This window comes from Phasianus colchicus, chromosome 9 (genome assembly GCF_987193195.1).
Source record: "Phasianus colchicus chromosome 9, bPhaCol1.hap1.1, whole genome shotgun sequence".
Classification (NCBI taxonomy): domain Eukaryota; kingdom Metazoa; phylum Chordata; class Aves; order Galliformes; family Phasianidae; genus Phasianus; species Phasianus colchicus.
Genome location: NC_143444.1, coordinates 11295873 through 11311036, shown reverse-complemented (window position 1 = coordinate 11311036; position 15164 = coordinate 11295873). Strand labels below are relative to the sequence as shown.

At 36.5% G+C, this 15164-nt stretch overlaps 1 protein-coding gene across 2 annotated transcripts in view; it reads left to right on the top strand.

The window, feature by feature from the left end:
• The window catches only part of DENND1B (DENN domain containing 1B), a 147436-nt gene that overhangs the window by 56072 nt on the left and 76200 nt on the right, over window positions 1-15164 (top strand). The window contains exons 5-9 of one of the 2 annotated variants that reach the window (XM_031595803.2): window positions 897-1016; window positions 7373-7442; window positions 8972-9052; window positions 12983-13042; window positions 14780-14833. In XM_031595803.2, the coding sequence (XP_031451663.1) occupies window positions 897-1016; window positions 7373-7442; window positions 8972-9052; window positions 12983-13042; window positions 14780-14833 (385 nt within the window). The remainder of the gene's footprint in view (window positions 1-896; window positions 1017-7372; window positions 7443-8971; window positions 9053-12982; window positions 13043-14779; window positions 14834-15164) is intronic. The other variant, XM_031595804.2, reaches the window with a different exon arrangement.

Genomic DNA, 15164 nt, shown 5'->3' with positions numbered 1-15164 from the left:
GTTCTTAGATTCTGTAGGAATTCTTTTTCAGCCACAGATGACATGTTAACCATATCACTCATGAGCAGGTGTATAGGTATTCTGCTGAAGATGATTTAAGAATGAGAAAATAAGACGACAGTAAAATTAGTCAGAATCGCTGCATGTTACCTTTTCAGAACTTCTACGCTGCACATTAAAACTTTGCTGTATTTTACTTTTGACTATGCCATACATTACCTCTCCCAGCTGAAAATGCTGAGTCTATCTAAAGCTTTTTTGTTCTGGAAGTTGTTAAGAAGTGCAGTATGTTTTTCCGTCAGTAAGGTTAAGATGTAGTTTATCTTCTTAAATGCTTACATTGAATTCATTTCATGATTTCTATGAAAATCATCCGAGTTTGACCATACTGAAAAGCCAGTTTTGAGCTTGCAATTTGCGTTGTTTTATGAGCAGTTCACTTCCCCCTCTCTCTATGATCTTGTAATGTTAGTTATATTTTTTTTCTTGGTCTTTTTGTCCCCAAACTGAAGTCCCAACCACTTTAAGTCTTTCCTTATAATTCAGCAGCTGCTTTCTCTCATCCTTATTTTCCCTACTCTGTGCTTTCCATAACTCCTCTACCTTCTGTTTTGTGTTGTGAGGGTCTGAGCTACGCACAGCCCTTGAAGCATGGTCTCACTAGGGTGGAGGTGGCCAGGTCTGGGTGGTGCAAAAATGGCAGCAGGAGTCATGGCTGAAGGAGGGAGTGGGGCTTTTCAGTGTCTGCAGAAGAGGTGGGGGTGAAGGACGGAAGAAAAGGATAATCTGAGAGGAAAAGCAGCGAGGTTTGAGCATGAAAATGCTGAAGAGCAGTGACTTTTATGCTAGTGTTTTCTATCATTTGGTGTTCTTATGGTTCGTATCTAATTTTTCAGGGTGTCCCAAAACCAAGTAGGACAGCATTTTACTTTTGTGCTCACCGACATTGAAAGTAAGCAACGGTTTGGATTTTGCCGTTTGACGTCAGGAGGGAAAGTCTGTCTCTGTATTCTGAGGTAAGCTGCGCATGAAAAATTCAGTAGAGAAGTGAATATAGAAAAAAAAATAACATCTTCTGAAATCTGTTAATATTTTTTATCAACAATATTAATAATAAATATTTACTGTTATCAGTACACCGTTTCTGTACGATGATGTTACCACTGATTTCAGATGAAAAGTGGTCTCAAGTTCCATATGGTTTCAGTTTGGATAACACAGGAATTTTACACTGTACCTTTTACAGGCTTTGAGCATTATGTAGATATTTTTAATTGTTAATGGAGTCCTTGGCAAGTATCCAGTCAATGTTCATGATGAAATACACAATTCTATATTCCTGTACTTGGGAGCAGTTTTCAGGTGTCTTTTATCTTTTGCATATAACAAACTCCAGAATGAGATAAATCATCAATGTACAGCATGGCACTGTGGTACAGAATTGACACTGAGGATTAGGAAATTGGCCTCATTTAAATAATTTGTTTTTCTTTCTGGTTATTCTTTATTTTTCTGTAAAGTAATAGGTTTAGTGATGAAGGAGGTGGGGGGAAGGTAAGCTAAAGCCTTTTTGGTATTGTGCTTTATTATAAGGCAAAATTGCCTTCAAGTATTCAAGTAATAACCTGTCAGCATGCAGTACCTATGGAGGAAATGGGAGCATCTTTTTTGGAACCCTCCTGACATCCAGAGTTTTACACTGATTCCAAACTATTGTTTGGAGTGCTTGTGCAGTGGTCTTTTGGGGCAAAGGAAAAAAAAAGTCTGGGAGGGATCACATGGAGCCAATTAGTTTCCAGTAGTTCTGTAATAATGCTGCATAAAGATTTAGTTCAGGATTTTGGAGGATAAAATACTTAATCCTTTTTGTTGTGGCATTTTTTGTTGATGTGTCTTGTTATGCACCGTAGAAAATGTATGCATATACTTTCAGCATGTTTTAGTTAAATTTTTCTTCCTTCATCAAGCTAGAAACAAAATTTATGATTCTTATTCCTAACCTTGCCTGTCTAGCTTCTAATGCTGCAGTACCAGTCATAGAATGGCCTGGGTTGAAAAGTACCACAACGATCATGTAGCTTCACCCCCCTGCCACAGGCATGATCACCAACCTCTACAGTGGGCTGCCCAGAGCCATCTTGAATGCATCTAGGGATGGGGCTCAAGTGTGCATATTTAAATACTGCCTATAGTACTGCAAAGAAAAAGATGCATGTTCTCAACTAGTGTAAACTAAGGTATTTCTTTTAATATTTTCACAGAGACATACATCAGTTAGAGATTAGCCAGTGGTCTGTTACTTGACAGGAATAAGTAGGAAAATGAAAAGTGGCGAGCTATAATTTTTAACTGAACCGTAATCAAAACATTGCCTTTATTGCTTTTATTGTGACAATTTCAAATTTACAATGCAACACTGAGTGCGTAACAGCATTAGCTTCGTGGAATTGTACTTCTAGATTGGTAGCCCTTTTCTCTCCAGTTTATATGTTAGTTTGAAATAGTGTTTCTTGGATAGAAAGAATGCATCAATGTTTTCATTAAGGTGTCTTCATATCTGGTCTGTTTTCTCCAAGGTTTTTAGGAATGACCAAGAGAAGAAAGACCCACTAGCGGACTTCTAATGGCTTTTATTCTGTCTCTGCCTTGTTCATACTTGTTTATCTTCAGTTAATCAATATGAAAGACGTTTTAATGAAGGGTTGCTGTCTTAATGTGTAAAGATTTTGTACATGTGTGCACAGTTGCTTTTTCTTCCATATTTCAAAATACCAGTAATGTACATTCAGTATGTATATACACAAAGACATTTCTGTAAGAACAGTTCAAACTACATGTGTCTGTCACATAGCTAATAATATTGGAGTTTATATTAACACACAAATGTGGGTGTACAAAAATGCCATATCTAACTACCGCCCATCTGCATATGCACATATTGTGTATCTTCACTAAGAAGAGGACTGCATTTAAACTGCTGACTGAGGCTTTAACACAGGCTAGAGACAGTCAAGTATAAAAAAAAAAAAACACAAAAAAACTTAACTGATAGTAGTAGAAAACTAAAATCTAAGTAAAAGTATCTTAAAGGAAGGGCAGGAAAAAGCTAATCACAGTGATGAGAGAGAAATTCTATAAAAATTTGGGTAGGCTGGTGAGTAGAGAACAGAATACTTGTCTCTTGTGAATATCTTTTGTGGATGGTATCAGTTCATGTGTTAAGTATTGGGTTTTCAACTGAAAAGTAAAGAAAAGACGATTTGTCCTGAAACTGTACGCAACCAATGTAAAGCTGCTTATGAGATTAGGTCTTGTAGCTTCTCTCTCTATAATTCATGATTTTCTTTCATTCTTATCTGAAATGCTAATTAAAGCAAATCATCTTTGAATTTTCAGCCATGTAGTGCTACATTAAACTGGAGAATTTTAAGCAGAACATATACTTGGGTTGTAGATGCAGGAATTCTGTAGATGTTTCATGGTTTTGTACACTTTCAATACACACAATGTGAACAGAATTCTCTCTGAGGTCAGAATGTTTTGTCTGATTTCTGTGTAAGTGCTAATACAGTGAAATAACCACACCTAATGTGGTTATCTCAGGCATTTTCATCTGAAGAAATTGCTAGTGCTACAGTATGGTCTAAAATGATCACACAGAATTTGACTCTATTAGCCAAGTTCAATGTGCAAATGAGTGCAAAGTCATAGTAAGGTGAGAGAACAGATCTTGGATCGTTCTTCAGAAACGTAGAACGATTCCTTTGCAATTCTTTTGCCTTGTTTGGCTTTCTCTATTTTTAAATGACGAGGCTACTTTGTGTGAAGCTCTGGGTGTGAGTCCTGCTGGGTCACTTCCTTCTCCACAAACCATTGAGCTCATGTAGCCCCTAAGAACTTGGGTATGACAACAGGAGTATTGTACTTTATTTTTGTCCTCACACTGTACTGGATCTTTTCTTCTAGTTCAGTTTTCTATATGTTAATTTTGGCAGCTCAGAATTGAAGTGATGCAGTAGAAATTTTAATGTTCACTTATAAATAATTAAATTATTTTGTGTATTGTTTCTATGCATCTCTGCTCTTTGTAGTAAGAATAATGCTTTGAGTTTACACTGAACTGGTTTTGAATTACTTGAATGGTTTTAATATGTAGTGTATATAACTTGACTGATCTTTGTTTCGTTAAAAATCTTGAAACTGCTGAATGTGAAGTTGACCTTATGTACCTAGAGAAATGCAAAATGCATCATTAAAATTTTCAGTCTTAGATTTCATTAATTTTTACGACTGTAAAATTGTCACCTATGTTTCCAAATGAAATGCTATAATAAGGAAGACAGGTTTATGTGGTAAGTCTTTGTAGTTCTTCAGTTCAGGCCATTCTTGAAGCTTTCTCTCTCTTCCTTTAGGCAAATCCCTTAGAAGCAGAATGTTTCAATTTTACACATTTTGTGTCAATTTTCCAGACAGAAAAGTAGCCCCTAGACATTAGACATTTAGCTACGGAAAGGCAGTTTCCTTAGTTTTATTTGATTACTAGAAGTTAGATTCCTGCTGATAGTTCAAGACTGTTAGTGGTTACCTGACTATTTGACAGAAAACATTTCCTTTCCTTTATTTAACCTTTGACTCATGAATGTAAAAGTTTTATCAGAGCTATAGCAGAAGCACAAGTGAGGTGGAAGTCTACTTACTGCAACAAGGGCTATGCACGACTTTGAGTAAAGTCTGAGCTCCTGTCTTGTGGCTCATTTGGATTAAAAGAAAATGCTAAGTATGTTTCTAATTAGCCATGAAATATCTCATGCTTGTGTTTTCATGAGAGGTCTTAAAGACCACTGTATTCTAAAACAGGAAATAGGTATCTTTTAAAATAGTCGTGTGTATTTTGATATTCTTCTTTGTGTGAAGAATCTTTTGTGGCAACACTAGAGGAATTGGAGGTTTTCGTACGTTTGTCTTGTATGTTTGTTTCTCAAAGGAGTATTAGTTGTAATGTGCTGTCTGTGAAGGCAACTTGTACAATTAAAGAGCAATGAGAAAGCAATGATGATCTCATTTAAGAATCTACCTACTTTTTATTTGATGAAGACAGATCTGGATGGTCTTTGCTTTCATGCCATAGATGTTTTGATTTGTCTTAAATTTTCAGGTTTAAGTAGCATGCTGAGATTATATTAACCTTGTGTCTATGGTGCTTAAAGTTTTAAAGCAATTCTTTATCCAGTTTTTCAGCTCAGAAGGAAGCTGATATTTTTAAACTATGTGCAAACAGTCTGGTTTTTTTACAACATATGTATTTGTGATTTTTGTTATGTGTAGACCTGAATGTGCATCATCAACCTCATCTTGCTAAGGGAGCAAGCTCATGTAAGAGTACTCTGGTCAGCATGTCTTACCCTGTGAAAGAAAAATCTTCCCCGGCTTTGTGCTTGGGTTCATTAATTTCAAGTAATGAATTTGGCCTCATGTATCTATTCAAAAATTAAATTTTAGTTTTTGCAGTAAGAGGGGATCCGAGATCATAGATATGACAGAAATATTGTTAATATTTTATTGAAGTAGGAACACTTATCACGCTGTTCATAAATGTTCATTATGAAAAACAAATGATCAGATAAGATTTTAGAATATTCTACAACAAAAAAATGATATGCTTGGATGATGTAGCCTGCTACTGCTGAGGTGATGGCTTTAAACACTGGAAGGGCTTTAAATGATGTAAACTATTCCTGTGTCTAGCTTATAAAGGTTTTTGCAGTTTGCACCTTGTAGCTTGGCTTGGATGAAATGGTTGAGCCATGGTCTGATCTCCGCTGCAGCTGGAGGCTGGCAGAGCAGTTTGGTGGCTGCGATATCTGCAGGGACCATGGCGCTTGTGCACAGCAGTTTTGTTTTCATGTCCAGGATGAGGGAAATGTGATTTTCAGAAAGTCATAGGTCAGGAGTTCCAAATGGAATAAAACTCCAAGACCAGTAGGTTCAGGAGCTACTACAATAAGTGTTTTACAAGGATGCGCAGTGCTCAGGCCCAGGAGCAGTGAGTAGTAATACAGAGGTGCGATTGTGTGCACTTGTTCTTCACTCTAAGAACTGGAGTCTATTTCTAAAGCCTTACCAACTGCTTACTGAGAATGGAGCTACTGCGAAGGAAGTGTAACCCTTTCTCTGCTCACTGGACAAAAGTAGCCTTGGCTTCTGAAACATTCAAGATTTCCCTGGTGGTTTCTGCTTCCCTGTTAGGGAAAGCTTAGGTATAAAATGAAATAATCTTTCAGTCTTTACTTCCTCTCCTGTCCACATGAAAATATGAACAAGTTGTATTAATCATGCTTTTCATTTTAGTAATGTGTTTTTTATTTGTGGAAAGAACTCTAAAAAAAGAAACTAGAAGGTATCTAATTTGTAAGTAAGGAATAATTTATACTTGTCTGGTAAATTACATATTACGTCTGTATCATAAGCTTAAATAGTGAGTATGGAAAGCTCTGATGTCAAAGCTAAAGGTAAATCATTTGTAAATATATGACAAAAAAAAAGGCAATAACAGTGAGCTTCTCTTCTCGCACCCTTCAGTTATGTCACCTTTATCTTGGATTCTATTTAACTAATTGAGAATATTGCACAAATATGGGTTGCAGACTTATGGTAGGAGCCTTTTGAAATAGTGGTATTATTGTGCTTGCAGTATCAGTAAATGCTCAGCTGTTTCTAGAAATTGCTTCTATGTATAGAAATGACTTCATAGAGGGACCAATATTCTTCTATATATGTGGCATCTGTGCTATTCTGTAGCAGTGCACGACTTGTCTGATATGGGGTACTGGCTCTGCCCAGGTAGATGGTTTGCGGCAGTCTGCCCAGGCACAGCAGAGTGTAGAATATCAAAATGGCAAGTAAAATTACCAACACAAATACTTAAAGCTTTAATAGGCAATGGGACTGTGATTTAAAGCTGTTTGACAATGCTTAAAGTGATTTTTTGGATGCGTTTAGAGTAATGAGAAGCAAAAATATTATAAGCTAATCTACATGTACATGGGACTTAAAGTAGATTTCCACCTTACTGTGTAAAGTGAATTGGTATACATAATGGATCAGAGGTAATGAGATGTCAGCTTTATTATAAAGCAAAACCCAAGTCTTACCAAATAGGTCTGGTTAGTAGATAGAGTGTAAAGAAATAGAGCTTTGCTACAACCTATCAGTGATTTACTATTGAACTGAAATTTCTGAGGAACAGGTTTATAAGCATTTTATTTACACGTAAAAATATAAAAACATATTAGTCATTTTATGGTAGATTTTGTAAACAGTGGAAAAATACACTGATATCTTAATTTTCTTTTTTTTCTCTCCTTTTTTTTAGTTACCTACCCTGGTTTGAAGTATACTATAAGCTTTTAAATACTCTGGCAGATTATTTGGCTAAGGAGCAGGTAATTTTACATTTTTACGTAGTCTGTTTCTTTGTGTAAAAGACTTTGCAGCAGTAACAGTGACCAAATAATGGTCAGTTCTTCAAGTGCCACAAAGTGATTCTTCACTGTTTAATTTTTTAAAGTGAAATTTAGAAGAAAGGCATTCAACTTGTTACACTGGAGTTCAATCAATGTAAATGTTGGGCCACAGCTATCACTTGAATATCACATGAATTGTAGAAAGCTGCTGAGAATTTACCTTTCTGAAGTGTCAGTCTTGGTATAAACAAGTCCTGGGTGAAGTGTGAGCAAAGTGTTACATCACTGGAGAACTCTATGATGCATTGATTGTAAACTGTAGATGTCTGGAACTATCTGATTATCAGTTACAAACACTTTTTTTCTGAACTGCATAAAATATGATGTACTGTTTCACCCTTCACATTAACTAAAAACTACCTCTCGTAATTCTGTCATCTCAACTAGCAAGACAAAATTGCTTGCAACATTTGGTGAAGAATCATGATAGTTTAGTTTGCATATTCATGAGCAATTAAACATATTCCAGGATTATGCAGAGAAGGAAATAGTGGCATCTGTCTTCATGGAGAACACTGTAGGCATATCTTTCTGATTTAACTGCATTAGACTACTAGATGGAAATTTTAAAAAAGAAAAGGCATCAATGGATGGCCATATACTGACTGGAAAAGCTGATGTTTCAAAAATAAATGAACTACTTATTAAGCATTTATTATGCACTATAGTAAATGGACGTCATGTGATAAATAAAAGCACTAGGAATTTTAGATGTTGGATCAGTTAAATGTATGTTAAATGTACGTAGTTTCATCACTAGTAGTCTGAATCTTTACACTGAGCTTTGTATTTGGCTCTTATTTCACTATAGCAGTAAAATGGTTATTGAGGAGGTATTTGACCTCAATAGGAATAGGAAGGTAGTAATCATTTTCTCCTCTGCTCACTATTCAGTGGTTTTGGTGTTGTCCAATCACTTTAAGATGCCAGATTGGGCTGCTTGTGCTGTATACTGAGGAATCTCTTTTGATGATCAGAAAGTTTTAGCAGTGTATGGAAGTATGTACTTGACTGTACTGCCTCGTGCCATATATGTTGCTGAGGAGGCTGTTAGAACACTGCTATCATGCTTTCCCAGGCACTGTGTGACCAAGAGCATACAATTCAAGTGTAGCTGCATATTTAACAAAGTTTTCATTAGGTTTCATGGCTAACTGTTTTAGGAAGATGACAACCAAGATGCAAGCCTAAATAGCTATTGTAATGCTATTTTCAGCTGCAAATAATGTAATAAATTTATGGATTATATGGGAAAAATATAAGAATTTTTCTTACGTAAATGTAGTTGGCTTGACTTTATTACTTCATATTTAAATACTTTATCGGAAATTGCAATTGTCTTTCTCACTAAATATGTATTTGTATGTATGTAAATGGTTTGACATGTTGTAAACTGTAATAATTCTTTTATGTAATGATTAATTACTTTTAAAAAATATTCCCTATAGGAAAATGACTCAAAGGATTTGTTAAAATCGTTGTATAGCCAGCCTGTGCCAAAGGCAAATGCTTTAGTCAGTTTAAGTGTGGTAAGTATTCTCTGCATTATTCCTAATTCTGTTGCCTAATTCAAAATGCCTAAGTATGGTTAAAACAAACCTTTTGTAAACTTTAATCTTAGATAGTTTTCCATCATTTACTGGCTTGGATAATCTCTTTAAACCTGCATTTTTTTTCTGCGCAGAATAGTTTATCTGGAGTTGTTCTCTTTAAAGTCAGTCAAAAAGAAACAAATTAGATTTTTGCTCTATGATTGAAAAAGGAAACTAAAGTGGATCATGTTATCTAGCACTGCTAGAACTACTTCTTGCAGACAATTTTGGTTTCTCCAACGTTGAATTAGTATACTCTGTTTTGTTGCTGCTTATACCAAAGTAGGTAGACTTAGAGAACTGGAAACAAGTTTGTGTAAGCTTTCTATCTTCCTACTCTGTCTTTCCAGGTTTGCTTGATCATGTGATAATACTCTAGGAATAAGAGTATACTGCATTACATGAAGCTTGTAGCACAGGTAGAGAATGTGTCTGTGCCACAGTGCTTGGTGCACTGATGCTTTGGGATGTGACACTGGATGCTCTCAGTACAGCAAATTGGTTTTGCCATAGAAACATCCAAGTGAGCCTGTTGCTGTTATAATTCCTGATGATGATAACAGAATCACAGAATGGCCAGGGTTGGAAGGGATCTCAAGGATCATGAATCTCCAACTCCCCTGCCACGTGCAGGACCACCGACCTCCTCATTTAATGCTAGACCAGACTGCCCAGGGCCCCATCCAATCTGGCCTTGAACACTTCCAGGGACAGGGCATCCACAACCTCTCTGGGCAGCCTGTTCCAGTACCTCACCACTCTCTCTGTAAAGAACTTCCCCCTGACGTCCAACCTAAATTTCCCCTCCCTGAACTTAAAACCATTTCCCCTCATCCTGCTGTTATCTACCCTTTCAAAGAGTTGATTCCCCTCTGTTTGTAGGCTCCCTTTAGGTATTGAAATGCTGCAATGAGGTCACCCCGCAGCCTTCTTTTCTCCAGGCTGAACAAGCCCAGCTCCCTCAGCCTGTCCTCATAGGGGAGGTGCTCCAGCCCCCTGATCATCTTTGTGGCCCTCCTCTGGACGCTCTCCAACAGCTCCCTGTCTTTTTTGTACTGGGGGCTCCACACTTGGACGCAGTACTCCAGATGGGGCCTCGCAAGAGCAGAGTAGAGGGGAACAATCACCTCCCTGTCCCTGCTGGCCACCCCTCTTTTGATGGAGCCCAGGATCCCATTTGCCTTCCGAGCTGCAAGGGCACACTGCTGGCTCATGTTAAGTTTTTCGTCTATCAAGACCCCCAGGTCCTTCTCCACAGGGCTGCTCTCAAGGACCTCTCCTTCCAGTCTGTAGGGATGCCTGGGATTCCTCCGGCCCAAGTGCAAAACTCTGCACTTTGCCGTGTTGAACCTCATCAGGTTCACCCGGGCCCACCTTTCTAGCCTCTCGAGGTCCCTCTGAATGGCATCCCTTCCTTCACCCGTGTCGACCGCACCACTCAGCTTGGTGTTGTCAGCAAACTTGCTGAGGGTGCGCTCGATTCCGTCATCGATGTCATTGATAAAGATGTTAAAGAGGACTGGTCCCAAGACATCCCATTGATGACCACCCTCTGTCTGCAGCCTTTCAACCAGTTTCTTATCCATCGAGTGGTCCACCCATCAAATCCACATCCCTCCAATTTGTAGAGAAGGATGTAGTGGGGGGACCATGTCAAAGGCCTTGCTCAAGTCCAGGTAAATGACATCGGTTGCCTTTCCCTTGTCCACCGATGCTGTCACTCCATCATAAGAGGCCACCAGATTGGTCAAGCATATGACCTTCCTCTGGTGAAGCTGTGCTGGTTGTCATGGATCACACGTCCTTTCCTCATATGATCAAGCATGTCATCCCGGATGATCTGTTCCGTGATCTTCCCAGGCAGAAGCATAACAGAGGAAGCATATGAAAGTATGCTTTACATCTGTACAGATCATATCAAATATAAAGACATTCTTTATGTCCACATCTTCTATGAAAGTAAATGTGTGCAAATAATGGGGTTAGTTGGATCATCAGTTTGCAAGGCACAGAAAGAACAAACTAAGTCTTCGATTACTTTGATTACTTGAAGGTTCGATGAATTTTGTCTTGACCTTGCTTGTGACATTCCCTATTACTTTTAACCCGTTTATTTTGTAGTTGGGCCCTGTACTTCAAGTGAAGTAAGAGCAGATTCTAAAGAAACATCTGGCCCTCCTAGGAGGGCACACAAAAATAGAGAGGAAACCACTGCCCATAGTTACTTTTGGTCCTTAAAATAACACTGCCTTCATTTTCATTTCTTTTCAGATTTCACTTGCATTGTTACAGTTTTCTTCAATTGTATATAGGGCCATAGTATTTTTATTCTTCAAACAATAATAATCACTGTGTCTTGAAGACCTTCCAGTCTTGCATGGTGTTTCTCACCAGAACGTACTGCTGTTTTTTGAGGCTACAGTTTGATTTTTTTTTTTTGTTGCTTTGCTCAGTATATTTGTGTATGTATGTGCATACATATATTTGTTTGTTTTGTCGTTATAACAAATGTTATTTTTCAGAAGTAACAAATTAAAATCATTTGTTCAGAATGACATAACATTATATGAACCTACAGTAGTACCCTCTTGTATAATATAATAATATTTTGTCATTGCTAACTGCAGTGTTATAACCAATTCTAATTTAGAAATCGTAAAACGCTTAGTAACATCCTTTAAAAATCCTCCTGTGTTTCAGTAGGACATAAATTCTTAAATTTTTTTTCCTTTTGTTTCCTGGAAAGCTTTGCTGTCTATTGCTGTCAGTGCTGTGTTTCATCTTGTACAGAGCTTTCCTATCTCAAAATGAATGTTGTGGTGAACTTTGGAGTGGAGGATACAACCAGCAACATTGGGATGACAAATTGCTTGCAATTAAGTTGATGCTTGCTGGTTTTATTTCAATATTAGTTGACGTTTGAATTTATTTTTTCTCAGCTGTCTCTTGTTCCCAGTAGTTTCTTCCATGAAAGAGTTTTGTTATCTTTTTAGCGGAACAGTGATAATCCAAATGTGGGCTGGTTGCCAAATGCTTGGCTGCAGGCACAGATGAGCAAGTACTGTGGGTTCAGGCAGGGAAAAGCAGGATGGAGCAGGTTCCCTTGAATCAAAATGTGTTTTGGATCTTCAGGCATCTATTTTCATAAGCTCAGTGCTGCAGGGAGTAGGGAAATGTTTGTGGCCACTTTGAACTCTAACTTTGTATGTCAAACTTTATGTTGGTGTCTCTGGCTTCTTGTGTATTGTAAATAGGCGAGAGTGGAACAGTCAGTGGTCATAGACTTAAAAGAAGCTACAGTCTGAAAAATAATTGTAGGAATAACAGCATGAGGTTGTCTTTCATTGTGCCAGGATGAGTCTAGATTAAATTTCATGATGCAGAATTAAAAAGATTCATCTCCCCATATACTCAGATACGCGAAGTAAGGCTCGTAGACATTGAACTGGTGCTTAAATGGCAGGCCATGATGGTACTTACAATTGTGTACATAATCATGCATAAAATATGCCAGTATCCAGATACATGGTTTTTTCACAGTAAACTTTGGTAAGTAGGATACCAAAATGCCTTGATCTATTTAAGGACCATGTTCTCTTCTTGCGCCTCTGTCTTGTTATGAGCAATCTTTGATTCTGTGATACCTGAGCTTTCTGTCTCTTCCATTTTACCCATGGAGGGCCAACAAAAGTGCTTTTTCTTTTGTTGGAAAAGTTAGCTAAGTCAAGACTGAATTTAGATGGGGATTAAACATACAAAACAAAGCATATTTTCAGAACGCATTTTAGACATGGGAAGCATTGGAATCATCTTCGCTCTATTGAAAAGCTAAAAAATCAATTCAATCTTTCTCTCATATTGCATAAGAACCAAGAGATGATTTTTGCAAGTAAGCAAGTTTTGAACAAACAGCCTTGCCTTGTGTCGGTGAGTTTAAAAGGCACTATCTAAAACCTATTATAATTTAAGTAATAATTATTTGCCATAGGATATGTTTTCTGATTTCAGGCTTATTTATACTTAAGCTTTTGGAAATTCTGCTATTGTCTATAGCCTAAAAGAGCAATATTAACCTACCTATTCTGTTTAAACCAATCTAATTTCAGAGCATAACCAAAATCAAACACTTAACTAGAAAATGCAAATTTTAAGTTTTTCCTTTTTTACAGAAGACTTTATACAGGACAGCAACTGTTAATTTATTAAGTATGTCTTTTACAGTCATACACAGGGAGTTCTCAAAGATGTGCAAGGACTCCATACCGTGTTATTTTTGCTGCTTTACGGTTCTTAATGGCTGCAGTAATGTGTCTTTGTTTCTCATAGCTCTAACGTCCTTTTCTGTTCAGTGAGTGAAATATTACTAACTTCTTAATTATTCATAATTACTAGTCCAAGTTATTAAATCCATTAATCAGAAAATCTGTTAAATTTGCTGCAGTCTTATTACATATAGAAAACAATTTTCTCATCGTACTCTTTAAGAATGTACTGCATTATCTAAGTATTTTCCTATTCCTGACTACAGAAAAGACTTGGCTTATTTTTCCTGTTGTTGCAAAAAAAAAAAAAAAATCCTGGAATGTCTTGTACAAATACAATGATGTCTTTTTTCAAGTTAGTGATGGTTTTTGGTTTTCTCTTTTTTTGAGCTACTGTCAAATGACCTAATATGTGGAGAAAATTTTCTATTAAATGTATCAAGCTAGTTTAATAAGAGCTTTCTGCCCAGAGTATATTGTATTAATATATTTTTTGCTTGAACACAAGACACAATATATTATACTTCTTTTTTGTTTTGTTGTATCTTTTTCGAGTTTGACTTAAACTGTTTTTGTGTTGCTAATAATGATTAAAAATATACAGTATAAAAGCAGACATCTTAAGAAAAATTAAAAAAAAAAAAAACCTTAAAATAACAAAAGCTAAAAATTCAATTATTATCACATTTACTTAGTATCTACTTCAAGGTTTTCTGTCCTTCAAGGTTTAGCCTAATTATGAAAAATATCTTAAAATTATGGAGTTAAATCCATATTTAACTACTAAAAGCACTGGACTAAGGAGAACAACTTAAACTACATCTGTTTTCAGTTTAGTGCATTTTATGTTTACATTCTAAATAGCCTCAAACATAAGATTATAAAATTGCAAATGTTTTTCATAAATGATTGTGGAATGTTGAGCTGTCAGATCTTGGATTTCTGTTAGCACATTTTGGATTTGAAGATGTTTGGAAAGAGACGAGGCTGCATATTAAGCAATGTTACTGTTCTCATTAATTGTCATGTAAACGATTTTTCCTTACTCGTTCTAAATTTACATTTTGTTCTTTAACATTTATTTTTGTGCTTGAAATTTTTAAAACCAATGCTGAAGCCAATGAATGATACTCTGACATGAGACAACATTTAAAACTGGCTTGATTTCTTTTTCACAGCAGTACAGTGTTTTATTCACTTGGTTTGTGTGCTGCATTAAGCCAGAAATTATGATTTCATGATGTGATCTGCTTGCTTCTTTGTCTGGTAATAGTAAGAATCCTATTGGAAACATGGCTATTTGCTTAAACAAAGAGGGGGTTGGAAATCCTAAATGTAAGATTTTAAAAATAATTTTAGTTGTCGTGTATATAAATTATTCATCTTTTTTCCCATTGATTAGCACTTGTATTTCATTACTCCTGATATAACTGGATTGCCAACAATCCCTGAAAGTGTAAGTATGCAGTTTCTTTTTAAGAAATTTGGGAGTATAAGCCTCATTCTTTGAGTAGGGCAGTATTCTGCTTTTATCGATAGATGGATTTTTCTGTGACTGGTTTTAGAATATGATTGATGTCTATTATTATAACCTTTAGCTAGTAAAGTTAGTCTTGCATGCATTGTTAAAGCATTATATAGGGCATTTCTGAGTACTGCTGTCTGCCTTTTCTTCATAATTACTTTTTTTGCATTAATAAGGGTTATATATGCAAAACATTCTACTTACACAGCTAGTATTGTTTGAATATCTACCCTTTAAACGCTGTTTGCTAAGCTGCAAATTT